The sequence below is a fragment of the Rhinolophus sinicus genome, linkage group LG10, assembly GCF_036562045.2.
Source record: "Rhinolophus sinicus isolate RSC01 linkage group LG10, ASM3656204v1, whole genome shotgun sequence".
In the NCBI taxonomy this organism is placed as follows: Eukaryota; Metazoa; Chordata; class Mammalia; order Chiroptera; family Rhinolophidae; genus Rhinolophus; species Rhinolophus sinicus.
The window spans coordinates 5,668,199-5,695,123 of NC_133759.1; the positions used below are offsets into that span (position 1 = coordinate 5,668,199).

The 26,925-nt window shown below is 56.6% G+C and overlaps 1 protein-coding gene across 4 annotated transcripts; it reads right to left on the reverse strand.

Annotated features, from left to right (window-relative positions):
• On the reverse strand, window positions 1–26,498 carry MAPKAPK3 (MAPK activated protein kinase 3). 4 transcript variants are annotated; one of them, XM_019723741.2, is made up of 11 exons: window positions 26,343–26,498; window positions 25,811–26,087; window positions 8,370–8,509; window positions 7,104–7,168; window positions 6,570–6,649; window positions 4,651–4,795; window positions 3,404–3,479; window positions 2,941–3,065; window positions 2,414–2,499; window positions 2,074–2,154; window positions 1–1,388 (listed from the first exon to the last, which is right to left on the reverse strand). In XM_019723741.2, exons 2-11 carry the CDS (start codon window positions 26,033–26,035, stop codon window positions 1,236–1,238), a joined length of 1,176 nt encoding a protein of 391 aa, XP_019579300.1. In that variant the 5' UTR covers window positions 26,036–26,087; window positions 26,343–26,498; the 3' UTR covers window positions 1–1,235. The 4 variants fall into 4 exon arrangements, with proteins under 4 accessions (XP_019579300.1, XP_074168361.1, XP_019579301.1 ...); XM_074312260.1 differs by having other exon boundaries at window positions 4,651–4,774; window positions 26,358–26,479; XM_019723742.2 differs by having other exon boundaries at window positions 26,358–26,479.
• Between the last annotated feature and the right edge of the window lie 427 nt (window positions 26,499–26,925).

Sequence of the window (26,925 nt, forward strand, 5' to 3'; positions counted from 1 at the left end):
GAAAATGCCAAAATGGTGTTTATTAATATCTGGATGTAAAACCCAGCAGTGTTGCCCTATGTGATGTGGTCTAGGGCTTCCCAGCCAGTAAAGGGGTCAGAAACCAGGAAACAGGCTGGGTGTCAGGCACTTGTGAGGCCCTTATCAGGCACGCAGCGTCCCAAGGCTACCCTGGGCAGTGTGGGGCTGGCTAAGCCTGGACTGGCAAGAAAGGGATGCTATGCTCTCTGCTCTGACACAGGCGAAGGCCAGGAACAGACCTTCTAAGCGTCACTTAGGCCCTCCACTGCCTCGGAGTATAAAAAGAGACCTCTGATTAACCGGGAGCCTCTTGGGCCTGCCCCCAGCCATCTACTCTCACAAAAGTACACCAAGAGACAGCCTCTGCCATCAACCAGGACAGGGTGGAGGATAAACCAGTACAGAGAGAGGTTTTCCTGCCTGGGATCTGGTGAGCGGGTGGGGGCAGGGGAACTGTACTGACTTTTGTCACAGTGACATTTTCCAAAGTAGAAAAGGGTTAAAAATACCTCCCACCCTCAGTTGAGATGAGAGGCCACTCTTTGGGTAGGGCATAGTAACAGAAGGGCTGGGCCCAGGGACCGTGGAGGGAGAGCGCCAATGCCCTGTAGGATGAGGTTGCAGCAGGACAGACCTGGACCACCCCGAGAGGCAGGCAGACTGACCCTGTGGCCTCAAGGAGACCCAAGAGGGCTGAGCCTAAGCAGTGGGAGAAAGACCAGCCTCTGTAAGGCCAAGGCGGACACTCAATTGCTTCTTCTCCCTCCCTTGCTCACTCAGCATTCACAGGCAGCAACTCTGTCCCTGGTCACCATGGTAACCAATGGCCAGATGCCTTCCCCAAGGATAGGCCCATCTGCCCACCCTACAGGGGGGTGTCTCCATGGAAGGAGGGAAGCCCAGCCACAACTCCCAGAGGCCCAGAAGTCTAAGGCTATGCCCAAGGGCGGGACAGAGCTACGACTCTCAGGACACTCTGGGCAAAGGCACTGCAGCTGTAGCAGGTGGCTCCCTAGCCCCCAAGCACTGGCCCTTCTCTACCGCCTGAGCCTGAGCTGGGGCTCTGAAGGAGGTGTAGGTCTCCCATCCTGAAGTTCCATGTGACAAATTAAAACACAATAAAATAGTTCTTTTGTTAAAAAAAAGAAAATGACGCTGGGCCCTCTGGGTCAGGGCCTCAGCCTGCCCCAGTCTGTCCTCTGGGACCCCACGAGCTACTGGTTGCTGCAGCCCTGTGAGGCCGAGGAGCTGCCTGCCTGCTTCTTCCTCCGCTTGTTGAGGAGCCGGTTGTTCGACGTCTTCAGGTCCTTGACCTTCACCTGATCGTAGTCCACCCGCATGGTGGCCAGGGCACTGGTCATCTCCTCCTGGGGACAGATGTCAAGATGTGCTGACCTCAAGAGCCGTCACCCTCCTGCCTGGGCAGCCCCTTAGTAATGTCAGTGATGGCAGTGCCAACTTTTGCTGCCCGAGCATCTAGTACTGTGCCCAGCATCACACAATCTTCCCTACCATCCTTTGTGGTTGACACCAAGCTTATCCGCTACGGCACACAAAGCGCCTTCATGACTCCCTGGGACCACACCAGGGAAGGACAAGGACCTGGACCATTGTCACCTGCTCAGAACCACAAGGCCTGCAGGGAACGTCATCTTGCTGGGCACCCAGGGCGTTGGGGCCTGAAGATTGTGCCCTGGGTGCCGTGGGGCTCTGAGTTGCTGCCCACATGCTCAAACCTGGCCTCTGCTGAGTCTAAACCCGGGCTGAGCACCCTCTCAAATATGTGGATTATAAAACAGGTTATGGCAAAAGCTTGGGGCCAAAGCCCCTTCACTGAGCCCCTGGCCCAAAGCCCCCTTTTTTGAGGCAGTGAGCCAGGAGCACCGCCCAGAAGGGGGGGAGTGCAGCCAATACTCTGTGTGCCATGCTTGGACCACTGATGCAGCCACTGACAGCCTGTGCCCCAGGCACGGGGCAGGGCACAAAGACCCAGGCTCGGAGTAGCCACCACCCTGGAGCCCCTGCAGGGAGACTGAGGCCAAGTGCACTCACCTTGACTTCGTCCCAGTGGTCTTTGTCCTCCTGCAGCACTCGGGCCGTGTGCAGCGGGGTCTGCGGCACAACCATGGATCGCTGGAAGGCGCCCAAGCCCTCTGATTAGAACCTGCAGGCACCTGGGACAGCACTGGCTCCCCCACCCCACCCCCTTTCTGCCAGTCTCAGATGGGGAAACCGAGGCTCAGGGAGCTGAGGAGCCTGACTAGCACAGTCAGGCTATAAAGGGGGCACTGCCACACATCTGTGGCCCATGCCAAGGCCTCCAGGGCCTCAGCCGTCCTGCCCGGCAGCCCTGCTCGCCACCCTGCCGGCCACAGGACGAGGAGGCACTCACATTGATCCAGGGATGGTTCATAAACTGCGTGATGGTCAGCCGCTCTGTGGGGTCCGTCTTCAGCAGGAGGCGGATCAGCTGCTTGGCTGGGACCAGACGGGGATGCTAAGGTACAGAGTTCCTCGGAGCCAGTACCCCACCGCTCCCCATAGACCACACGCTCTGCATGTGCCCCCAAATTCCTAACTCACAGAAACAGTGAGCTCATAACTGTTTCTTACTGTAAGCCTCTAAGTGTTTGGGGTCATCTGCTAAGCAGCCAACAGATAACGGATACAGGGCAGACTTGTTTGTGGCCCCCAAAGGGAAAACACGAAGGAGGGATAGGGAGTTAGAGAAAGTTCTGAGGAGGCACATTTTGAGCTCACTTGGCAGACATAGAAAGTGAGGAACCAGAAGCTACGTGACTTGCCTAGGGCCACACAGCTGGGATGGGGGGAGCCAGGACTTGAACACAGGTCGGTCTAACACCAAAGTGGTACCTTCCAGAGCGAAGGGTGATGGGGTCCAGTGCAGAGGTCACTCACCATCCTCAGAGACCTCCGACCACTCAGGGTTGGGGAAGCCATACTGGCCCAGACGGATCCTCCTCTTCATTCCTGGGGAGATGGCCTGGCCCGTGTTGGAGTAGAAGGGTGGGAAACCGCACAGCCTGGGGGAAGGCGGAGATCATTGAGCACAGGTGTGGGGGCCACGCCAGAGCGGACCCTTTCTCGTCCCCAAGTCCTTGATGGGAGGACAGGCAGCCAGACACCATGGCAACAATACCGGCCTCTGGTCCCCTGGGCTCATCCCAGGAACGCCATCTGCCCCTGGGCATGGGGAGGCCCTCAGGCAGCCTGAAGGAAGGGCGCCCCACAACCAGAAGGGAAGGGCAGCCTGCACGAGCAGTGAGCCGCTCACGCACTCACCAAGGGCATGTGGGGGGACAGAGTGGTACTGAGGGTCCATGTGGGGCGCGGTGCCGGAGGTGGAGGCAGTGGTACTCACAGAATGTACATGATGACGCCCAGGGACCACATGTCACACGATTTGTCATACTTCTCTGGACCCAAGACCTCAGGAGCTACCAAGGCAGAGGGCATAGGCGGGCTCTTAGCCACAAGGGTCTTGGAGCCCAGGCGGGAGCCTGAAGCCTGGGCAAGGTGGGGAGCAGGTACCTGGGCTGGGGCAGAGCAGAACTGCTGTCTGGCACCTTCTGGGAAGGCAGCATGCATGTGAAGTTGGGGGAGGAAAAGCAGCTTCCAGAAAAAATCAACCTGCTTTTAGGCTGGGCCATAAGGAATGACAGCCTCCTAGCAACTCTGGGCCAGTCTCAGCCTTGGTGAAGGAGGAGAAGAGAGAAGACTTGTCTGGGGCTGGGGGGCTCCTGCCACAGGCGAGAGGGCCTCAGCCCACCAGCTGTCCTGTGACCCCTGCCTCTCTGAATGCACAGCCTAGGTCACCGGCAACGAGGGACCACGGCCAGGGCTCTGGGTTCCACTGTCAGCTTCGCTACCATCCCATGAGGCCTTGGTCTTCCCACCTGTGCACTGAGATGACAGGGCCAGAAGATTTCTAAGTTAAAATATGGCAAAACACATCCCGATAACAGTACCATTTCATCAGTCTCAGGGGACTTTCTCCCCGTACGCAGCTCTTGGAGGCCTCTCCTGAGAGAGGAGTCATCACCCCACTCTCAGGTAAGGGGCACTTTCAGCAGAGCCTTTTCTAAATCTGGGCTCTACCTATTCACAGGGGAGTGAGGAGCTTTTCCAGGAAGCATGAGTGTGTGCACGCCCCCAGGTCCCATCCATGCCCTGGCCCAAGGGACCCTCTCTCCTACAAGGCAGGTGACTGGTGCCCTACGTCCGTCTCATGGAGGAGGAAAGGCCTGCCCACTTTCTGAATATGAGTCCCAGGAAGGTAAGAACTGGAGAAAAACAAGCGCGGTTGGGCTCCGTCCAGAGCTGATGGCAGCCTTTTATCACATATATATTTAGAGCTGCTGTGATGTCATTCAGCTCACAGGCCACAGCCAGAATTTTCCTGGATCTATTTTCAAAAGCAGAAGCTGAAGTTTGGGAGAATATTTTTGCAGCCTCCGGCCCCCCACATTACCGCCTCCACGTAGACAGAATCCCCCCTCCCTCCTTACTGGGCTTTAACCCTTTGACTTCTGCAACCCACCGGTCGCCCCACACCACCGCAGGGTCCAGTGGGGGTAGGGAGGGCCACACCATGTCCCAAGGACTCACCTACATAATAGGGAGTGTAGCAGGGTGTCTGCAGGGCATTCTGGGTGGTCTCCTTGGCAAAGCCAAAGTCAGTGAGCTTGAGCACGGAGTCTTTCTCCTTGGACGTGTAGAGCAGGTTTTCAGGCTGGACCAGAAAAAGAAAACACTGGTCTGGAGTTAGGCACCAAGTCGAGGGACAGAGTCCCAAGGTGATTCTCAGCCACACTTCCTCCCTCTCTCATCCCAATCAATGCAGGTAAGAGCCAGGTCCATCTCATTAAAAAGACCTGGGCCTTGGCCACTAACAACATGGGCCAAATACAGAGAAGACCAAGGTGGCTGGGAGATGACACCTCCTTTGGCAGGCAGAGGGGAAACCAAGGCAGGTGTTCAGCCAAGGTTGTGAATAACCAAGTGCCATAGAGAGCCGGAACTTCTGAGCCTGAGTTGGTGCCGCTGCCATGAAATGTTCAAATGAGGCTGCTCATGAGCCAGTGTTGCCAAGCGCACATCCTGTACCCAGCCCAGCATGAGCCAGCAGGGCAGTCCCACCTGAGGCTGCTTGGGGAGAAGGCTTCTACTGCTTAGGCCCCTGGAGCTGCACAGAGACAGTTCTTTCCAGTTGCAGAGCACAGAGGCCTGAGGGATGAGGGCAGTGGGGAGGTCTGCCTGGAGGAGGCAGCCCTAAAGCTGGTTTTTAATGAATCGTAAGACCTAGGTCCACGAAGAAAAGCAGGAGGGACCCCCAACCAGAGCAGGCGTAGAAGGACAGGGTGTTAGATAGAGTTCCAGTTTGAAGCCAGTGAAAGCTATTTCTCAGGTTCTTTTGAGATGATCCGACCTTGGACTGGGATAAAAATGGGGAAGCAGGTTTCATCTATATAAGGGAACATCCTCTGCGGAAGACTGTTCTCCCCTTGGGCAAGAAGGAAGCCAGGGCCAAAATAAAGCCAGAGTTCAGAAGGTGAGTCTGTCAGGGCTGCACGTGTATCCAGAACCCAAGGGTAACTGTATGCGCTGGCAGTACTCGGCCAGGGGAAGGCTCTGATGCAGCAGCTGGACCCACGGCTCTCCTCCGCCCAGTCTCGGGGGGAAATAAGCCTCAGTGGCTAACACGCTTGGCCTGGGCCGAGGGCTCAGGACTTGTGGATTCCACTCTGATGGTGCTGGCATGTGCGTGCTTGCATGCGTGTATGTGTGCGTGCATGCATATGCAGGGTGCCTCAGTTTTCATTTCATCCTGCTTATCCTGACGACCTCTAAGATCCAGTTTTCGCTGGACAGGAAATTGGGAGAGCCGAGCCTCCAGCACGTCTCTGAAGACCATCCACAGAAAGGGCAAGCAGGCCCTGCAACTGGCTGGCCTCAGCTCCTTCTTCCTTGCCTCCCAGCAGATGGCTTCTTTCCCTTAAGGCTGGGGTTAGAGGGCAGAAACTAGGGCTGTTACTACACAGAAGCCCCAACAGTGTCAGGCAGCCTCTGCCTGAGGCCCAGCACATTACGGGTTCACAAAAATCCTTGCTGAATGAACAAACAAAAGAGCGAACCCCAGTGCGGCAACTGTGTAGCCTTGGACAAGACATTTAATCTCTCTCTGAGCCTCAGTTTTCTCACCTGTCAAATGGGCAATGGCATCTAGCTCACAGGGTTGGGAGAGGGTTAAACAAGACGCTTGCCAGGCCCTACTAGCTTGAGGTAGGCACTCAGCTATTCCTTCAGCTACTGGGATTACACGGTTTGAAGGACTTGAGGGGACCCATCTAGCTACAGCAGAATGACTATGCTGGAACCAAGGGAGAAGAGGCTATGAAGACCAGCGTGGGCCAGGGGGCAGAGGCCTTGAAGGAACTTGGCCTCCATCAAGTAGGTGCCTGGAGCCATTGGGGGTTGTAGATGGCACTCCCTCCCCTGGTCCCCCAACCTGGGTCCTGGAGCCTCACCTTGACATCTCGGTGGGCGATATTCTGGCTGTGCAGGAACTGGATGGCAGTGCCAATATCACGCATGATCTCTGCAGCTTCTGCAGACACAGCAGAAGGGTGCGTGATGCCAGTCAGAGGTCAGACCGCGGGGCCCTCACCCTATTACCCCCGGCACAGCACAAGATGGTGAAGGCGCTCTTGCCACCCAGGACCCCCATTCCACACCCTACCGTGGTCACTCTAGTTTCCCCTGGGGATGCCCCAGCCCACCTGGACCTCTGTGCCCAGGCCTGGGCTACCTCTCCCCAGGTCAGCTGCAGGTGGGCACCAGAGCTTGGAGGCCTCCATCTCAAGACCCCAGAGAGCCCATCTCCAACAAGGCGCTACAGACTCACAGAACTCCTTGGGGTAGGCACCCTCTTTCTCACCCTCTCTTGTTCAGCTGGGGAGACCAAGGCACAGAGAGGAGCAAGGCCTGCCCAGCATCACACAGCAATTCTATGTTATCCATCGCAGTCTGAATCCCCCCCTGGTCCAGCTGCACTCACGTACCTCTCTCGGTGAAAGCCTGGTCGCCACGCTCCTGAATCCTGCTGAACAGCTCACCACCTTCCATACTGTAAGACAGAGTGACCGTAAGCAGGAGGGGGAGATGCCAGTGTCAGCCTGCCTCTGCCCCGAAACATGGGCCCAGACCCCGCTGCTCTTCCCCCGGGGAGCAGTCACGGTCAGCCTCCCCATGCCTTGTACAGCCTAGAGCGTGGCAGGTTGTCAGCTTGGGTGGGTTGAACTGAACTCTTAGAACTAGGGGAGGGTGGTGGGCTCAGCTTCTCTCCAGGGAGTCCTCCTACGCCCAGTGGCACCGCCCCCACGTGGCTGAGACTTGGGCAGCCCCACCCCCATCCAAGGTTCAGTTTCCATAAATGAGGGATGTCAATTATTGTCATGACCACTGTTTTCTGAGTACCTACTGCGTGCATTGCTGTGTGACATTGGACTAGTCCCTTTACCTCTATGTGCCTAAACTTTCTCTTTTGTAAAACAGGGATTATAGCACAAAACTCACAGAGTTGTGAAGACTGAACCAGCACTACACATGCAGTACTTGGAAGGGAGTATGTACAGGGTGAATGCTATATTAAAGTCTTCCTCCACAGTTTACATGGGAGTTACAGAGACTCAGAGGTTAACAGCTGCCCAAGGTCACCCAGCTAGTGTGTGGCAGAGCCAGGATCTAAACCCCAAATCTGACTCGAGAGCTGGTAACCTATAGAGTGAGGGGAGACCCCAAAGGCAGATGGGGAGGCACTGGAGGCCAGGACATGTGCCCAGAGCCTGAGGGAGGCTAGGGCTGAGCCGCAGTGCTAGTAGGGAAGCCCTGGGTGGAGGAGGCAGCTGGCTCCTGGTGCTGGGCCCTGATCACCCAGCATCTGGAGAGACCCGGGGGCGCAACCTGGGTAGGAAGGAAAAAGCTGAGGGGATGGTGTGTGTCCTGCTCTTCCCCAAACCTCTCCCCATCACCCACGTTCAGGCTTGGTGGCCTTCTCTGACATCTCTTCCAGCCCCTCCTCACAGAGTGGAAAGCACACGCAGGGAGGCCACCTTAGAGCCCCTGTCGTTTTCCCCCACCCTGTGGGAATGGCTTTGTGGCAGCCGCACAGCTCCTGGGCAGGCCCCGCAGCTGTCCCCTCCACTACTCAGGGGCCAGGATGCGTGCTGGAGCTGCTATCTGAAGAACAGAGAGGGCCTCTAGAAGAATGGCAGAGGCTGGGGGCCACCGGGGTACCGATGAGGTGCTGAGGCCGGTGGCCAGCATACCATTCCATGATGATGAGGAGACAGCGTCGGCCATGATGCATGTTCTCGTACACGTCCAGGATGCGCACGATGTGGGGGCCGCCCGAGGCCTGCCAGTGGTGCTCCACCTCCTGCCGGGCCTTGGGGCTGTCATACAGGAGCTGGGGGCAGGTGTCAGAGGAAACGTCAGGCTCACAGTAGCCACCCAGGGAGTGCCGCCACCCGCACTTTGCAGAGGACATGTAAGCTCAGAGAGGCCTGTGACCTGCCCAAGGGCAGAACGGGGATTTGAGTCGCTTTCCCGGATGTGTGGTCCAATGAGCCTCTGGACTTGATTGAAGGTTCAGCCTCAAGCAGCTTGGCTGGCAGCTCAAGGCCCTGGGGGGTGGCTGACAGCTTAGAAGGGCTCCGAGGCCAGAGAAGTCCCTGTTTCCCTTCTTGGGGCAGCAAGGGGAGTGGGTTTTGTAGTCCAATCACACATCAGCTGTGGGACCCCAGAATAGGCGGCACACATCCCTTGAGCCTCATTTTTACAATGGGATGGCACGAGGGTTGTGGATCCAGAAATAGAGTCTGTGGGCAAGGAGGACCCTCGTGGAGGGAGGTGACAGCCTGGTGGGGTGAGGTCTGGCTTTGGGGCTGAATTCTTCCAACTCAGTGTGTACTCAGGCCAACATTCACAGCTCCAAACCACAGCCCACGACTCTATAAAATGGAGTAATAACAGTCATTCCCACAGGATGCATCACAGCAAGGCAGGCAGTGGGTGGGCGGTGCCAGCATCCCTGCTCAGGTTAACTGAGCCCTAGGCTATGGCTGCCACCCATAAGGCCAATCCCCGGAAATGAGCAAGGTCCTGGTGTAGGGGGAGAAGAAGTAGTCAGCCTGCAGGGGGAGATAGCCCGGAATGGCGAGAACGGGGACAAGCCATCCCCTGGCAGGGCTGCTGTGCAGAGGCCCAGCACATCTGTGTGTTAGCTGAGGGGCTGAGGGACCAGGGCGCGAAGCCAAGCCTGGGAATCAGATGAGTTCCGTCCTGCTCAACCCACAGGACCCTGGGCTACCCTGGCCTTGGTTTCCCCTCTGCCAGGTACTATGTGGGACAGGCTCTGGGCCCAAGCTCTCTAGGCAAAGAGAAACTGGGGTGGGGAGGAAGGCAGTGGGTTCCAGCATTTGCTGCCCCAGCCTGGGAGTGCAGGGAGCTGTCACAGGCGCTGGGGTCCCTGCTCCATTACCCAGCCCAGGAAGGGGGTGTGCACAGAGGCTGCTGTGGGCAGACACTCCCAGCCTGGGTACCATGGGTCACTGCTCCTGCTGCCTTGGCTCCCATAACACCCCTCAATTCCATGTCCACACAGCTCCTATACACGAGCTTCTTGCTCACAGTGCTGGGGGTAGAAGCTCAGTGACCCCACTCACCACATCGGCTTGCCCCCCATTTTTTGAGGTGGCTCTCGCGAAGGGTAGCCCAGTCCTTAGCCAAAGGACACAAGGTGTGCCACCCTCCCTCCCTGCTCTGTCCTCTCTGCACCCCTTTTCTGCATGGCCTCCTAACACTTCTCCCTGCCCCCAGCCTGACCTGACCATGTCCTGAAAGACCCCAGGCTGGTTCCCGGAGCCCCTCCTCACTGTGCCCTGCTCCAGGCATTTCCCCCCTACACCAAAGTCCCTGTCTTCTCTCATAAAATCCCAGGCCCACAGCTGCAACACTTTCAGTGCCATCCTTAGCCTCACCTCTCCCTCTCTGGCCCCTCACTCATCCCCCCCCTTTTAAGTCCCTCCCACATCCATCCTCTAGATAAAAGTCACCTCCTCCCCTGGCATCGATGGCTTGCCTTCCCCTCCCACCCTGTTCCTGCTACTTCCGGCCCCCAAACACTTTTCAGAACCATGTGCTTGCTGGTCCCAAACAGGCCTCACTCTCTCAAGTCCATGCCCATGCCACAGGTACCCTTGCCCCATCTCCTTCTCCAGCGGGTCAGCTCTTCCTCTTGAGGAAACTTCTGGGCTCAGTTCATATGTCTTGTCCTCTGCAAAGTCCTCCCAGCACCTCCCCTAATGGTTTTTGCCTCTGTTCCTCCCACCAGGCAGGAAGCAGCTAGAAGATAGAGACAGGTCAGATTAAGTTGGGGGTCCCTCGCTGGAGCGTGGGCACGAGGAGGGGGAGGTGGAGCCGGGAGGTGTGGGAGGCAGAGGGCAGAGAGCCCCATGCTGGGGCCTGCACCTGAGCTGGAGCCTCTCCATGCCTCCCACCCCACTTGGTCCATACTTGGGAGTTCATTTCCCACACGGATGAAAATAGTCCTTCTCTGAGTGCCAAGGCCCTGAGAACAGGCACAGGAGCGGGGAGAGGGCTGCCCCAGAAAACACAATGAATGCCCCCATTGGCCTCTCTGCAGGGTCCATGGACCCTCCCCATGCCCAGCAGCCAAGATATCTCCTGGGCTGTCACTCCTGATCCTTACAATTGACCCTGAGCGTGGTCCCAACCTCTTAGAGCCTCAGTTTCATCACCTTTCGTCCCCACAGCCAGAGCCTCCCCTCTTCCAGGAAGGCTGCCATTGTCACCTCTTCTCAGAAACCCTCCCTAACAACCCTATGTAAAGAGGAATTCAAGGGTCCCTCATTCTCTCTCCATGCTTTTCTTTTCTTTTTTTATATATGTGCTTTGTTTATTGAGGCATACTTTACGTACAGTAAAACAAACAGATCTCAAGAGCCCAGTTCAATGAGCTTTCACAATTGCACTACCCCTGGTACCCTCATCAAGACAGCAAACACTTCCAGCTCTCCAGAAAGCTCCACCCTTGTCACACTTTCTACCTTCCTTTTGTGCAGCACTAGCTCACAACCTACAATTAGCTTATTCTTTTTGATAACTCTTTAATCAAACACACACACACACACACACACACACACACACACACTGCACTTTCAACGTGCCTGGCTCTGTTCTGAGCACTTTATAAATATTAGACGAGATTTCATTATCACCATTCTTTAGCTGAGAAATTGAGGCACAGAGAGGGGAAGTAACTGGCCCCAGGTCCTGTTTCCCCAGCCAGGCCATCACCCTGTTGCCTCCCTCATCAGACTGCGAGCCCACCAGCGCAGGGCCAGCCTGCCGGTGGGTCACCTGTGAGTCCCAGCACTGGGGTACACAGCCTCGCAGAGAGTACTGGCTCACATACTATTTGTAGATTTAGTGACCAAATCTATAAACTAGGGGTGAGGGGAAGAAACCTTACCACCCATCACGAGAACAGAGTAAGATGAAATTGAGGAGGACCCAGGAAAGCTCAACAAATGAGACACATGACAAGTTGGCCAAACTTGCTCCTCACCGTACCTCACTCAACCTCTCTGGTGAACCAGACTTTACCTTCTCTTCTAAGGAGCCCATCCTGACTGTTCCAGCTCACAACTCCATTGCTACCAGTTGGCTTCATTCATGCAGTGACATGAGTCCACACTCGCCTTCATAGAAGGTGTCCCCAAGGAACAGCCCCATCTTCCCAGGTACGGGAATGAGCACAGGGCTAGCAGACAGGAGGCTGAGGATCTACTCCTGTTCTCAGGTTGACCTTGGGCCAGTCCTTTGCTTCTCTGGGCCTCTGTTTCCCCAGTGATAAGCTGCAAGGGTTGGGCTAGATTAGGGGGAGGGGGACCTCTGGTCAGGGGCTCCTTGCAAAGTACCTACTATAGCCCTACTCCCACATTCCTGCCCCCAAGGAGCCGCCCTAGGGTCTCCATGGACCCCATATACAAGTGCCTGAACCCAATGGGAGTCACTTGATATCTTGGTCCCCAGTCCCAGCTTGGAAGAAAAGAAGACAGAGTGGCCTTCTGTCAACCAAACAGACCCCACACTTCTTTCAAACAAAGCTGAAGGGTCTGTGATGGCTCCTGGGCATCTCCACAGTTTCAGCTAGCACCTAACAGGAACCCCACACACACCTGAGATTAAATGCCAGCTTTCTCCTAAGGGAGGGGGCGCCCAGCTGTACTTGAGGTGTGGGCCCCACTGAAGTGAGACTAGCATAGAATGTAAGATGACATTTCCTTGAACAAAGGACACTGTTCTAGCGTCAGGCTTTGATCAAGTGGTTTCCACCTCCCTTCTCCCCTCACTCTCCTTTGCCAAATTATCTTCCCTGTCCCCACCCCCCACAGCAGACGGATGGCTGAGACCCCTGCCAACCCCACCAGACAGTGGAGCCCAGCAAAGGTTGAGGGCAGAGGGGCCGACGCCCTTCCAGCATCACCAGGTGGAATGGGAGGGAGCCTCAGAACTGACCAGGCCTCCTCTGCACCTCCAGCTGTGCCCCTTCCCACCTAAGGACCAAGTGAGTGGTTACTACAACCACGACAGTAGTTGGAGGAATTCTTGAGTTCAGGAGCCGGGAAAACCACAGCAGCATTTGACTATTTGGGAAACAACGTGCAGTTTACAAAACACTCTCTGCCACCCTATGAGGCAAGCAGGGCGGGGACCATCAGCCCCAATTGACAGATTGAGGAAAGAGAGACTCAGAAGGATGACATCATTACCTTAGGGCCACCCCACTGGAGGATGGCAAGGCCAGAACGGGATCCAGACAGCCCTTCCCTGAGGGGAAATGAGAGGAGGGGGTGGCCCCAAGTTGGAGAACACTGGCCAAGAGTACAGCTTGCAAGACTCGGGAAACTTGTTCTGAAATAAATATGCACATAGGAGTATGGGTGTGTGCACGAGCAGGGGTGTGGGTACATGTGCACATGGGAACACAGGCACGTGCATAAAGGGGTGCGTGTACGGGTGTGTACTGGTGTAGGGAACAAGAAGGATGTGGGGAGGGGGCGGGCGTGGGTATGCATGAGTCTCCAGCCTCTGCAATGTTGACTTTGAACCCCCAGAGAGTGGGACCCATCCATCTGTCCGTTTATTCATCCAATATTTTCTATTTCTCTGAAATGTCTAGCAGAGAATTGGGCACAGAGAGGTGCCCAAGATATACAGGGCGGGGGTAGGGGTGTCTTGCTGTTTCAACTAGTGACAGCCTTGCCTCAGCAGGTGACCAGGGCCAGACCGCTCCACTCAGACCTCATGCCCACTGAGGCCCATCACTTCTGCTGCCCAGAGCTGTAAAAGCACCCTGGCTGCCTGTCTAAGCTCGGATGCCCGCAGCGACTCTGTGAAGCCTTGGGACCAGCCCCCAACAGCCTTCTCCAGCCATCCCCCAGACCAGGAAGGACCACCTACTCAGGCCCATATGCCCACCTACCTATCCAGTGTCCACATCCAGCTCACCCAGGGCTGGGCTCTTCTCAGGTATAAGTGCTCACAGTAGCTCCATCTGTCTCACACACAGGAGGCCCCAAGGCCACCAGCCTGGACAAGCAGCGACCCCGCCCCGCCCCAACCTCTACACTCCCAGCCACTTAACCTGCAGGCCGGACCAAGCTGCTCGGCCATGACACCCACTCCTTCCGGGGGAAGACAGCCAGCTTGCCATCTCTCCCATCAGTGAGGCGCTGGCAATTTCAGAAACATGAGTTGGGTTTCATGACAACCCATAGCCTGAGAGACATCATCCCTACAGCAAAGGGAACCTCCTGGAGGTGAGGGACCCACTGCCTTTCTCTGCCCTGTGGGCCACTACAAGTCCCATTATTTCCACTGCCCTGTTCATTGACAATAGGATTTCGGGCATTTATAATTCTGCAGCATGATAGAAGCCAAATAAAACCAAAAAGGTCAGATTCTCTTTAGAATGAAGAGAAGGATAAAATGTGCCAGAAACCCATGTAAGCGTCATAACTGTCAGCAAGCACACATTTTAATTCTGAGCGTCCTGGGTGTCTTGGCAAAGAGGGAAACCAGGTAGGCCCTGCTTTGATCATCCCAGCAGAATTCACTGAACTTTTTCCAAGACCAAATTCTTAAAGGAATCTAGTATCAGACCTTATATAAAGGGAAAATATAACACCCTGGCAATGCCTTCTGCAATAATTTTGCAAGAAGATACAAGAGTCAAATGGCCACCTCTAATATGGACTCCCATAGGACCGGGACCAGCAAGCAGCATGTAGCCAGGCGCGCCTGCCAGGAGCGCTGAGACACCATCAGCCGGCCCTTCACTTGCTTGAGATTCCAGCTTTGTTCTGGGCCTGAGTATGGAAAAGAGAGGCAGGAAGGGCTGGTATGTCCCCTGACACCTTCTCTCCCACCTTGGCAGTCTCCGCGCAGCCTCAGGCAAGGGCACACACAGCAGCGCACATGCTCAACGCCAAACACTCAGGTAGCAGAATTGAACAAGACGTTACAGGAAAACATAGGCGTCCAACTCTTTTTTGTTTTCATTGCAGGGAACATCTACCCCCCACAGAGGGAAATTAGGGGTAAGAAACACACTTTGAACCTACTACTCCCTCCTTGACAAGCACTTTCAACTCAGCCATGTCTAAGGGCCCTTCTGGCTCCCAGTTCTGTGGTTACTGAGGATTATTTTCCCATGGGGACCTAGCACTAATTTTATGAGATGCCACTGGAGTAGCAGGATTCATTTTGCAGCCGGTTGTTGAGAGCACCCCTGCCTTGCGCTGTCAGCACCAGCAAGGGTGATTAACACACTTCACCCTGGCCCTGGCCAGCCAGTGTGACCCCCCCAGCTGGCGGCTCTGCCCACTCAGCAGAGGCCTTAGCCCCGGGGAAGGGACAATATAGACTGACCTCAGGTTCAGAGTTCAGGGTTCAGAAGCAGGAGTTTTCTCCATAAGGCCTCAGTATCATCTTTATAAAGCCCGAGTGGTCCCTCCCCTCTCCCCCCCCCCCCCCGCCCCGCACGGTCCTCCCATGGCCATCACCTTCCCGCCCTCCCACAAGGGGACTAGTGACTTTGGAGAGCTGCCTGCCGAGTGTCAAATCTGACATTTTAGCCCTAGTTTCCAATTAAAGTCTCAGATGTGTGCCGTTATTCTCTCACACACTAATTTTCCCGGCTTTCCTAGCTCATTACGGGAGCTAATGGAACCAATTTTGCAGCTGTGGATTAGCTGACCTCCTGCCAGATCCGACCTCACTTCATTGAGTTCTGACCATGTCCTGTCCTCCACCTCAGAGGCTGAGTTCCAGGGAGGTCGGTTCACAGAGGCTACTGACTCCAACTGCCAGGCCCCAGCGGGGTGCTCACACTTCAGATCCATGTGACTGTCTCTCCCTGGCGCTCAGCCAGTGCGGTGTTGGCCACAGCGCTTGGTCCCAGACACCACTTCATTCAGTCAGGGCTTGCCATATCCTAAGAACCAACATCATCCTTTCACCTATAGGAAAGCTGTGACTCTGAGAGGTTAAGTGACTTGCCCGAAGTCACACAGCTGAGTAGTGAGAGTCAAGACTTGAACCCAGACCTGCTGGCTTCTGGGCTATGGGGACCACACAGACAGTCGCTGTGCTCCGTTTATATGTGGAGCTCGGCCCCACAGCTCTGGGCTGAGAGCAGGCTCTGCCACTTGGTGGTTCTTACAGCAGTGGTGGGCGTTCCTGGTGGCCCTGCCATGGACCAGGCATGGTGCACCCACCAGCTCTTGCCCTTCAACAACTGCATTGTTAACCGTTGTTTACAGCCCAGGAGACTGAGGCGCAGGGAGGTTTTTGGCTTCTCTGAGTCACATGGCCCACACAGGCCACCTCCAAGTCTGGAAGTCCTTCAGGAACCAGGACTCAACCCTCATGCCCAGGGAAGCTGCCCATTTTACAGACCCCTTCCCGACTCCTGCGAACATTTACTGGCCCTGCCTGCCACAGGTGCTCTGTCCTCAGGATTTTGAAATCTGCAGATGAGTCACTGCCAATTAGGATGCCTGATGAGGACAGAGGGCCTAGGGAACTGGTCCTGGTTCCTGCTCCCCTTCTCCTTTCCATCTAGAGCCAGAAGCTGGCAGAGCAGACAAGATGGGGAAGGCCAGCCTCTCCTGAGAGAACCCAGGAACAAATAGCTGCTCCCCCCAGGCCTAGGCCTGGGTACCTGATTGCAGGGGGGTAGCAGTGGACCAGCTGACAGGCTGGGAGCCTCTCTGACTACCTCCCACCAGAGTCCTGGGAGGGGAGGGAGCAGCTGAGGCTCCAAGCCCACTGTCTTCTCAGGAAGCTCTGCCAACAGGAGAGCCAACACACATTTTAAAATTGTCAAGCTTCAGGAACACAAGACTCCTTCAATTCGCTAAATTTTCGTGGCCTCCATGTATCTGCTGCCCAAGAGCCACAGACAACCTGGGAACAAAGGCAGAAGTGCCAGGTGTATGGAGGGCTGGAGGGAGCGGGGGTGAGGAAGAGTGCTTCCAGAAAGAGGGAGCTGAGCTGGGCTTCCAGGCAGGGAGGGAGAAGGACAGAAGGAATACGAGTGCTAGTTGGGGCAGACCCAGGGGTCCCACTGCCCCAGGCCAGGGACCATGTACACAGGGACCACGTGGCCACAGGGCTCCTGGTCAGACAGACCTGGATGCCAGATGCAGGGGCCAGATTCATCCTCCACTTGTCTATGGCTTTGGGCAGTCCACTCAACCTCTCTGAGCTTCACTGGCCCAATGTGGAAAATGGAACAGTGACAATACTCACCTTCCCAGGTGACCGGAGGATGGAATGAGAATACACAAAGAGCTCAGATTAGCACAGTGCCACGTACATACTGAGTAAAAATGGGCTTTGGGGTTTGCATGGCTTCAGGATTTCCCTGGGTCTACCCTGAGGTGGCCTTCACCTCCCTGTTCTCTAGAATTTTGGGAACTCCAGGTGTATCCTCTGGGACCCAGGGGAGGCAGACCCCCTCTGATCCAGCAGGTCACAGAAAATGGTCTCAGATCAGGAGAGGGGCAGGACTGGACTGGATTTTGCAAAAGTGGATCAAGAACCAAGGGCCTATGGATCCTGTTTTGCTGTGAAAGGCTCAGCGAGGAGGGGCAGACCCCAGGGTGGGGAGAGGGTGGTAGGCTGATCTCAGGGTAGGGACCCTGGCATGTGGGAAGCAAGGCTGAAGGCTGGGGACCCAAGCCAGGGCATTAACCCAGCTGTCAACTTGGGCAGATATCCTCACTTTGTGAGGTGGCAGTCCCCTCTACACCCCTCAACTCCCCCACGCATTTTTTTGAATAATGTCCTCTTATGCAAAGGGTGTGGTGACCCTGGGCCAGTCCCTTAACCTCCCTGATCCCCACCTCCCCATCTGTGAAATGGACATGAACTCTTCACACATGGCAATGGGGCAGAGGAGCTCGCAGGTCTGCGACTAGGCATCTGCCTTACAGGTGGGGAAAGAGGCCCGGAGAGACCTATGGGCTCCCCCTCTCCTGGAGGCTGCACACTGAGGAAGTGTCAGGACCAGAGCTCCCTCCGCCCCAGACCGGTGCCGGACCCCAGCATTCTGCCCACAGCCTTCCTGGAGGGCTGCGCGGCCACACCGGTGTGAGCCCCCTGGCAGCATACTCAGAGGGTCCAGGTTCGATTATCCCCCTTTAACTTCCTAGAGGAAGAAAGGATTTTTCTGTCAAAATCAGCTACATAATTGGTGAAACCAATTACCACGGTTCTACTCCTTCTATGACAATATAAAAATAGGACATTCTCATCACAAGACTGGAAAATTCTAGCAAACACAAGTGCATTATTCTAATCTCAGAAATAATGCCCCTTCAGTGGTCCCTTCTCATGAAGGGACCTCACCTTGGCCACAGAGTCTGTGTCCCCAACTGGCCAACTGTGCTGCATATGCCTGCAGAGCCTGTCCAGGGCCACAGAGGGCAGTGCCCACCTTCCCTAAGCAGGGTATGACCAGGCAGGTGACGCCATGCCTCGGCGAACCCTGCTGAGGTACCCAGCAGTCCATGCCTCCGGCCAGCTCTGGAGAGAGGGGCCCCAACACCCTCTAACTGCCAAAAGAATGATAGCTGGTCTCTCTCATCTGGAGGCGCTATCACTAAAACAACAGAGGAATAAGAAGTAGTGCATGGGGAAGATGGACGGGACCCCCCCCATGGACGGGACCCCCCCCCATGGACGGGACCCCACCCATAGACTGGACCACCCTCCCCATGGACAGGACCAACCTCCCCATGGACGGGACCACCCCCCCATGGACTGACCACCCCCCATGGACTGACCACCCCCAGAGGCAGGACTGTCCTCTGACTCCATGCCCCAGACCTGCTCTTCCCAAAGCCAACAGCAGATCTGCTGGCGTCTCTCCCCCTGCCCTTGGCTTCATCCGCAGCCCTGCAGCTCCACACACAGGCCTGGCTGAGCACAGGCAGCCACAGCCCTGCTCAGGCTCCTCCCAGGGGAGGCACGGGCACTGGCTCCCAGCCTCCCTCGGCCCCTGCCCATTCTCTCTTCTGCTCCTGTTCATCTAGAAAGCTCTCAGGGGTCCAACACCCAGCCAGCTCCTGGGAAACTTTCCTGGTGTCTGATCGTGCCACGGAGCCATAGCCATGAGGAAGGGGGAGCGGGAGAGAGAGGAAGGCCCTGCCTTCTGGGAGACCAGGGTGGTGGCCAGGCAGCACTGAGGGACACTCCTGCCTTGGGAATGGGCTGCAGGGACTCATGCCCACTCTCTCAGGCCCTTCTAGGGTGAAAATGCATTCTGGTACAAGGATTTAACAGAGCCATGGAGAACAGAGAAGAGGGGTCTTCAAACCTGAGTCATACCCCAGAGCTCCTATCCGTAGCAGAGCACAGCCCCTGCTGATGGTGTCACCACAGCTGACCATTCCCCTAGCAGGCCATTTGCTAGCAGGCCTAGGAGAGGCATCTTGGGACACCCTCTCGCCAGTCTCCGTGCTGCCCGTCTACTTACAAGCGCAGCACCAGCAGGAGTCAAGGTGGGCGCCACCTCCGGCCTGTACTGCTCACATCATTGCCCACCAAAGGGGTCTTCACAGCCAGAGGGGGACCCTTGGCAAGCAGAGTGCCCAGCCCCTCCTCTTACAGATGGACAGACTGCGGCCTGGGAAAGCCCAGCTCCTGACCCCAGCTGAGCCTGGCACACAGGGACGGACGGCTGACAGCCATGAGTTGGGTGCCAAACAGGCCGGGGTTCCAGCCCAGCCGGGGCATGTCCCTGCTCTGTGACCCCCTGAGTGAGTTACTTTGCCGTTCTGAACCTCATTCTCTGCATCCGTGACATGGGGGTGACTACCCATTCTTAGACTCTGCTGTGCTTGTGTTTAGCATGTAGGAAGCACTCAAGGGGCATAGGGGTGCGCTCTTCTCCAACCTACACAACAAACTGAGCCCCTCGTGGAGGCTGCGCCCTTAGGAATGGGGCGATGTGTGTGGCAGGTGAAGGTCCTGACCCTTCACACCCCTGAAAACAGCCTCTGAGCTTCACGGAGGTGAGAAGTCGGGTGCAGGCTGGAGTCGGCTGCTCTGAGGTGCTCACGCCAGCTAGTACAGAGGCAACACTCACTCAGCTGTGACCTCTAAGGCGGAGGCAGGTTGCACCTCATGTCCCAAGCCCTCCCAGCCCCTCCACAGGTTTCTCCAGCTGGCTCTGAGGCTCCGGCTCGGGTCAGACCCCAGCCCTCCCTCTCCCCAACTTCAGCTAGGAAATTCTTGGGAGACAATGCTCCTGCTCTCACCCCACTGTCCCAAGCAAAAGTCTCAGACCATTGAGCCATAAAAGGAGACCCGGCAGCAGAGGCCATAGCCAAAGCCGACTTCCCACACTCCACGGGGGACGCCTCTGATTACAAGCTTGGCCCAAAAGCTCCTGACTCCACTGTTCTGGCTGCCAAAGTCGCCAGTATCTGGTGAAGGCCAGCAGCGGAAGGGGACATTGTGAGTGGCGTGGGCACAGCCAGGAGCTCCTCCTTCCTGTCCTCGCCACCCCCACACTTTGGGTGACTAGGATGAGTATCAGGACCTGACCAGCCCCCATCTGTCCTCTGCCTGCCCTCGGCCTGCAGGCTGCAGCAAGAGGCCCAGCCAAGTCTGAAACCATGAGACAGACAGAGTGGCGAGGCCTGAGAGGGGAGGGACTGAGTGACAGCAGGAGAAACAGAGCTGAGAAAGAAGAAACAAGCAGGACATGGAGACAGAGAAGACAGCATGATACAGAGAAAGCACCACAGAGAAAGCAGCAGGGACAAGCCCTGAAGAAAAAGGAAACCTTAATACCAAACCGACAACCAATACGCTCATCATCTCAGGCCTGTCCAGCGCTGAAGGACCTCCTGAGGCTCCGTGACGTGTCCCGCCAAACAGCTGCCTCATGCCCCTTCTCTGAGCAAAACCCCCATAGCGCCCACGCACCAGGATTTTCATCACAATTACACAGGCCCTAATCCACTTAGTTCCAAAAAGGTGGGAGGCTGGGGAGGAGCCCAGGACCCAGAGTTCCTTTCACACCATTCATTCCCACCCCAAGGGGCTGGCTTCCCCAGGTGCAGGGTGGCATACATGAGTCCTCAGAAAGGCCAATAATGCACCAGACTCCCCCAAATGAGAGTTCTGCCAGAAGGTGTCTGCTGGGTGCTATCTCATAGCAAGAACACAGGGGTAGTTCCGGCCACCAAGACTGCTTCCCACCACATGCTCAAACCCAGAGTTTACTGCACCACAAAGACACTGGTTTGCAGAAAATTCCAAAACTGCCTTTTGTCCAAGGTAACATGGGGAGAAAGTGGCAGGAAGGATTTCGAGCCCAGAGCCCAGCTCCTCTCTCAACCCCAGGCAGCCTCTCATGTGGGGCCACACAAGATCTCAAACAGATGGGAGAGGGGGCAGCAGAACCAACATCCTGGGAAAATGTGGGAGCCCATGGGAGCCATGGTCATACCGTCGTAAGCGCAGCAGACCCAGCCATGCAGGAATGGCTTGGTGCACACTTATGGACAGGTGTGCTGGGAACGTCCCTCCCCTGGAGATCTTGCCAGGAAGATGAGGGATCCAAGTGGGAAAACAGCTTCCACCAAAGACAGAGGCCTCCCGTGGGGTGAGGTATGAATCTGAGGTGTGGGCAAATGCCGAGGGAGCGTCACGGCCAACCTTTTGTCCTCATCCTTCAAGGCCCGCCACAAACGCTGCTTCTTCTACAGAGCCCTTCCGTCCCTCCATGGTAACCCAGGGTTTGTGAGGGTCTGGACGCCAGCCCCGCTGAGACCAGCCATATCCTGCCAGTACATAGGACTGTGAGTGGGGAAGTGGTACCCAACAGCAGGCACTGAGCAGTGCATGCTGGGCATGTTGTCACACACTCTGGCCTCCTCTGTCACCCACATCCTTCTCAGACAAGAGACCTGAATTAAAACAGGCAAGCTCTTCCAGGAGGCCTCCCTGGCTGGCCTGGCCCTGACACAGTTTCCTCTCACCCACTCACCAACCTGACTTCCTGCTTGGGCACTCTGGACTCACAAGGCTTGGGAGGAACGACACAATCTTTCTGAGGGGGCCCCGCAGCCATCACAGTCCTTGTGAGCTGGCCTGTGGGATTACCATCTGTCCGTTCACAGGCATAGAGTCCTGTATATGGAGGTGATGTAGGCAAACACCAGAGCAGCACTTGGGGTCCAGCTCGGGCTGCCAGGGAGCCATGGAGGACAATGCCAGCATCCTTCCAGGGGCCAAGTCTCAGAGACCCTCCCATGTCCCCACGAGCTTGCATGAGGCATGATGAAATGACTTAGATGCTAAGATTCTGACCCCAAACTGCCTAGGCTCAAATCCCAGCCCTGCCACTCACCGGCTGTGCCCAGGGGAGGGGCCCTGACTGTAGGCTGGGAGAGCCGCTTCCAAAGCTGAGAGCAAGGCCACCAAGGCAAGGTGTGAAGCACCTGGAAACAATCCATCTCCCCTGGGAAATTCCACTATTTGCATTTCTTAGGGTTTGATGCCCTCCCTAGGTTCCTTGTTTAAAAAGCAAATTGCCTCCTCCCAGCAGTTCAGGAGGCTCCACCCAGGTGGAAGCACCTGAGGGGGTCAGATTCTCTCCTTCCAGTAGAGAGACAACCTGGGAGAAGCTGGGGTACAGCGAAAACACTACTGGGGACTCTTGGACAGGGACCCCAGCCCCTCCACATGCTTCCTGATACGTTGTCTCAGTAGCAAGTGGCCCCACAGAGGCTGATCTGACCAGTCTGGAGATGGTAGGTGAGGGGGTGGCAACTGCCAAACGAGACAGGCTGCCAGGCAGCCCCACCCAGCCTCAAATCCAGCTCTGCGGCACCAGCTCCAACAGGCCAGCCCCACCCATGGAGCAACGCAGAGATCTCCTGGGCATGCGTGTCCAGCACCCACCACTCTACTCTCTTTGACAAAGAAAGGCAGGGGAGGGCACTGGGAACCCTGAGGGCCTCCAGTATGCTCCAGTGGTCAGAGGGGAGGGCCCCCCAGCCCCAGAGCCCAGAGACAAGAAAGAAGACTACCTCTCCTCCCACATGCTGAACCCCTCTGTCTCCTCAAGGCCTTTTGTTGCTTTTATTTATCTAAGGACCAGGGTCACTTCTGCCTGCCACGAGACTGAGAACCACATGTGGGCTGGGCAGGAAGTAAGGAAAGGATTCTGGCCTCTGCTACAATCTCCCATCCCAATCAAGCCACATGACTTCTGATAACTAACTCCAGGTCCCAATTTTCATATATGTGATTAGGATTGAGGGGCTGGGTCTCAGATGTGGTGAGGTGACTGATGAGGGGCAGATCTGCAGGGCTGTGCCCAGTTAGAAGTAGAGCTGACGGGTGCCAATTAACCAGTTAGGCCTGGTAAGGGCACACGCAAGAGGTCAGGAAGAGGCAGTGTCCGGCCCCCACACTCAGCAGGCAATGCTCCAGTTCTTGCCAAGTGCCCAGGGTGGAATGGGGAATGGCATGACTGCACTAGCTGCAGAAGCTGGCCTTGGGAGGGAGCTGCTGATTGTGAAAAAGGCCAAGATGGACCAAGCCAGCGGTTAGGGGCTGAGGGAAAGGGGAAGAGGCCCAGGTCCCCGGGAAGGAGGAGCCTGCTCCTCTAGGGCCTCCACAGAATAGCAACAGCTACAGGGACAGCGACCACAGCTCTTCCTGTTTCTTGAGTGCCTACTGCATTCCAGGCTTCATGCTAAGCACTATCTGCCATCTTGGGCAACAAGGCCAAAAGGATAGGCATGGAGAGAGGCCAGGGCACTAGGCCTGGACCACCAAGAAGGGCAGAGATGGCCTGAACAACTCCAGGGTACAAGATGAGGGCAGGCCACCCTGGGAAACTGGGATGTAGGTCCAGGGAGGCAGAAAGACACAGCCCAGGGCCGCCACCTGGGCTGACCTGGAAAGCTGGGGAAAGGGCGAGGCAGAGAGGGGACCCAATCATGGAGTGGCTGAGTTCCCTGGGCCTAGGCCTATCCATGTGTTGAGGTCCCCACATCCTGGCCTTCCTGGGAAAGGGGTAGAGGCTGTAAGCAGAAAAATGCCACCTCCCCCCTCAAGGCTAGAACCACCACTCACAGTACAGGATGCTGAGCCACAGAAAAATGTAAGGACCTGCCGAGCTGGGGAAGGACTTCCAGGGTTGGTCACACAGTGGGGGTGTCAGGGGGCAAGAACAGGAAGGTCCAAATCTAATCCACGTTCCCCTTGAGAGCCAACTTAGGGCCAGGTCCTGAAGGTCCCAAGGCAATAGCCCTAGCCATGCGTACCCATAAAGTCTAAAGGGGTACAGTAGGGGAATCTGTTCTAGGCCCGCCCCAGTTCCCAGTCCAGAACAGAAAAAGCATTGAGGCCCCACATTCAAGGAGAAGTACTGAGGTGCTGCAGTCAGAAGTCCCCCAAGTCACTTGTCACACACAGCACCTATGGGGAAGGACCTAGGCCCAGCCTGCTTAAAGCTAGTGCTGCCTGGGCCCTCGAACTGAAGCCACATACTGCACACCTGCCTTGCTCACGGCACCTGGAACAGCAATGGGACTGGTCAGAGCTCAGCACTCGCTCACAGGGCCAACACTTTGGCATTAAGAAGAGGTTCTCTGGCCTTAGGCAGCCCCTTGCCCACGCAGACTGCCCCCTGACACTAGCACAGGTGAAAGGGCTAAGATGGTACTGAGGGAGAGGGTGAAAATGTGCACTTCTCACCCCCTGACCCTATCACTCCTCAGAAGAGCCATCTTTTCCCTGAAAGAATTCCTTGCCTGGGGTTCTGAAAAGGCCCCCAACTCCACTCCACTGCTTGGTTCGTAGGCAAGAAGCCGTGCCTGAGACCGGCCTCACTAGCCCAGCCCTGAGCTTCCTCCGCACTCATCCTCACTATCCCCCCCCCAAGACCACCCTAAGGAAACGACCCCTCTATCAGCTCTAGTGCCCCTGGGAAGACACAGGGAGCGGAGCCCCGGTCCCTCTCAGACACTTGCAGCCCCTGTACCCTAAGTAAGTCCTGTCGCCTCTGCAGGCCTGCATCACGCTCCATACCAATTATTCTACGCACCTCATCTCATTCCAAGCTCGCATCAATTGCTGCATCGCCCCTGAATAGAGGTAGAAACCTGGTTTCAAGAGTCCAGAATCTAGTCCAGAGTGACAGAGCTGGCAAAGACAGGCCAGAGATTAGAGCCATTTCTGCAGGACTCTGAGCTCAGGCTCATAATTGCAACGTCTATAAAACAAGGGGCCACTCTCATTGCCACGCTCTACCTGTCCAGGTTGCCACTGGCACAAGCTGCAGTTTAGTGGAGTTCCCAGATTTAAGGAATTCTGGGTATGGGGCAGAGTCCTGGGCCCAGAACTAAGTGCCTTAAGCCAGAACTACATGGCTAAGTCAGCCACCCACAGAACTCCCCGGATTCCACCTGTATCAGTGAGGTGTTAGCCAGGCCTCCAGGGAGCCTATGGGGTGACATGGCTACATGACTGGCCCACGCTCTGCCCAGGAACCAGGGTGGGTCAGGCATGAAGCAGGGCTTGCCCCTTTCAACATGGGGCCGGTGACTCAGCTTGAGCCCATCAGCAGCCTCCTGCCCACAGATGCGATGGGCATCAGCCTTGCCCACCAGTGAGTCCTGGAAGGCTCCCACCACTCTTGCCCAGGCAGGTAGAGGCCACAGGAGAAAGTAGCCCCACCCCACGCTTTGGGGGTGACTTGGCCTCAGGCACAGGGAAATTCATACCCATCTCAGTCAGAAGAGCTTCTCATGGAAGAAGGGCCCCCCTTAGGCGGGAACACATAGGCCCAGCTAGATCCCCAGTCAGGAGCCACTCCTTCCATACTTCCGGGTACAGCAGGCAGTACCCATACAGACTCCACCCTTTGCTCCCTGGAAGACCCTGAGTTTAGCTAGGCTAAGCCTCAGTTTCCCCATCTATAAAGCAGGCTTCCCCATCTAGAAGCCTGACTTTACAGAGGAGTATGAGTGTGAAGCATGACGCTGAGCATAAGAAGCTTAGCAGGGGCCCTGCCTACACTGTGCGGCCACAAGCCTCTGCCGTCGGGCCCACCAAGTCACCCAGGCGGCAGTGAGGGGTCACTGACCTTCATGGCACACTTCTGCCCGGTGCGCCGGTGTTGGCATTCCAGCACTTTGCCGTTCACACCCAGGCCCAGCACCCGTTTGGACAACTGGTAGTCATCCGTCACTGCATACTTCTTGGGCTCCTGCTGCCCCCCTAGGGCCGGAGCACCAGCTGAGCCGGGTCCGCAAGGTGCACTTGGCAGGGACACGGGGCCCCCCTGTTCCTCTGCTGTCTCGCCATCCATGGCCCCCGTGGGGCGCTCAAATGCGGCCCCAGCCTGGCGCGTCCAGTGCCACCTGGGGGAGAGGGGAAGAGTGAGTTCCGCCCAGACTCCTTGAGGCGCCTGACCCAGACGGGGCTGCAGGCTGGGGACAGCGCTGGGAATGCGGGGCGAACTGCCCGAGAGTACAGACGCAAGGCAGGGAGCAGTGGTCGGGCAGCGAGGCACAAGCGAGTGCCGCCCGGGCACCAATCATGAGGGGAAGGGGCCTGGCCAGAGTGGCAGCGAGGTCCCGGGAGCAGGCGGCTGAGGGGGCCCAATGAGGACGTACCTGGCGAGGGCGTACCTGACGGCAGTACACCTGGCGGCGGCGCGGGCGAGGGGAAGGGGCGGCGGTAGCGAGAGCCGGAGGCCACCAGCGCCCAGAGCCGCGAGTCGCGCCGTCGGCGGCCCACGTGACCTCACCACCTCCCCAGTGCGTCCACGACTTGGGGCCGGGCTGGGTCAGGCTTAAAGGGCCAGGCGCGCCCAGGCAGGACAGGGCGGGGCGAGAGCCCTACTCTGACCCCGCCCCAGAGCCGGGACAGACGTAAATAGGGGCGTGGCTTCCACAGGGGGCCCTCAACCTCTAAGGCTCCCGCGGCGATGCAGGTAGACCGTCGTGCGAACACATCGGGGCCCCGTGTGTGCCGTGCGAGCCCCGGATTTTACTAACGACCTACAAAGTGACAGCTCAGGAACTCTTGTTTCTCTAGGAGACTCAGGTAGCCACTTGAATCGGGTGTTTTCTCTGCAGGCGGCCCTCCAGTAAGGATTGTAAAGTTTGCGACTTTCTCAGTGGTGACCAACCGCCAGCGTACCTAAAGTCTTAATTTTTGCCAACATTCCTAATGAAATGTCATTTCGTTGTGACT

Coding starts and splice junctions, on each gene's coding strand:
- MAPKAPK3 (XM_019723741.2), bottom strand. CDS start 26,035: ATGGATGGCGAGACAGCAGAGGAACAGGGGGGCCCCGTGTCCCTGCCA. Junction 8,510..25,810: donor GGCAGAAGTGTGCCATGAAG/GTCAGTGACCCC, acceptor ACCTGCCCCCAG/CTCCTGTATGACAGCCCCAA. Junction 1,389..2,073: donor ACCACTGGGACGAAGTCAAG/GTGAGTGCACTT, acceptor ATCTGTCCCCAG/GAGGAGATGACCAGTGCCCT.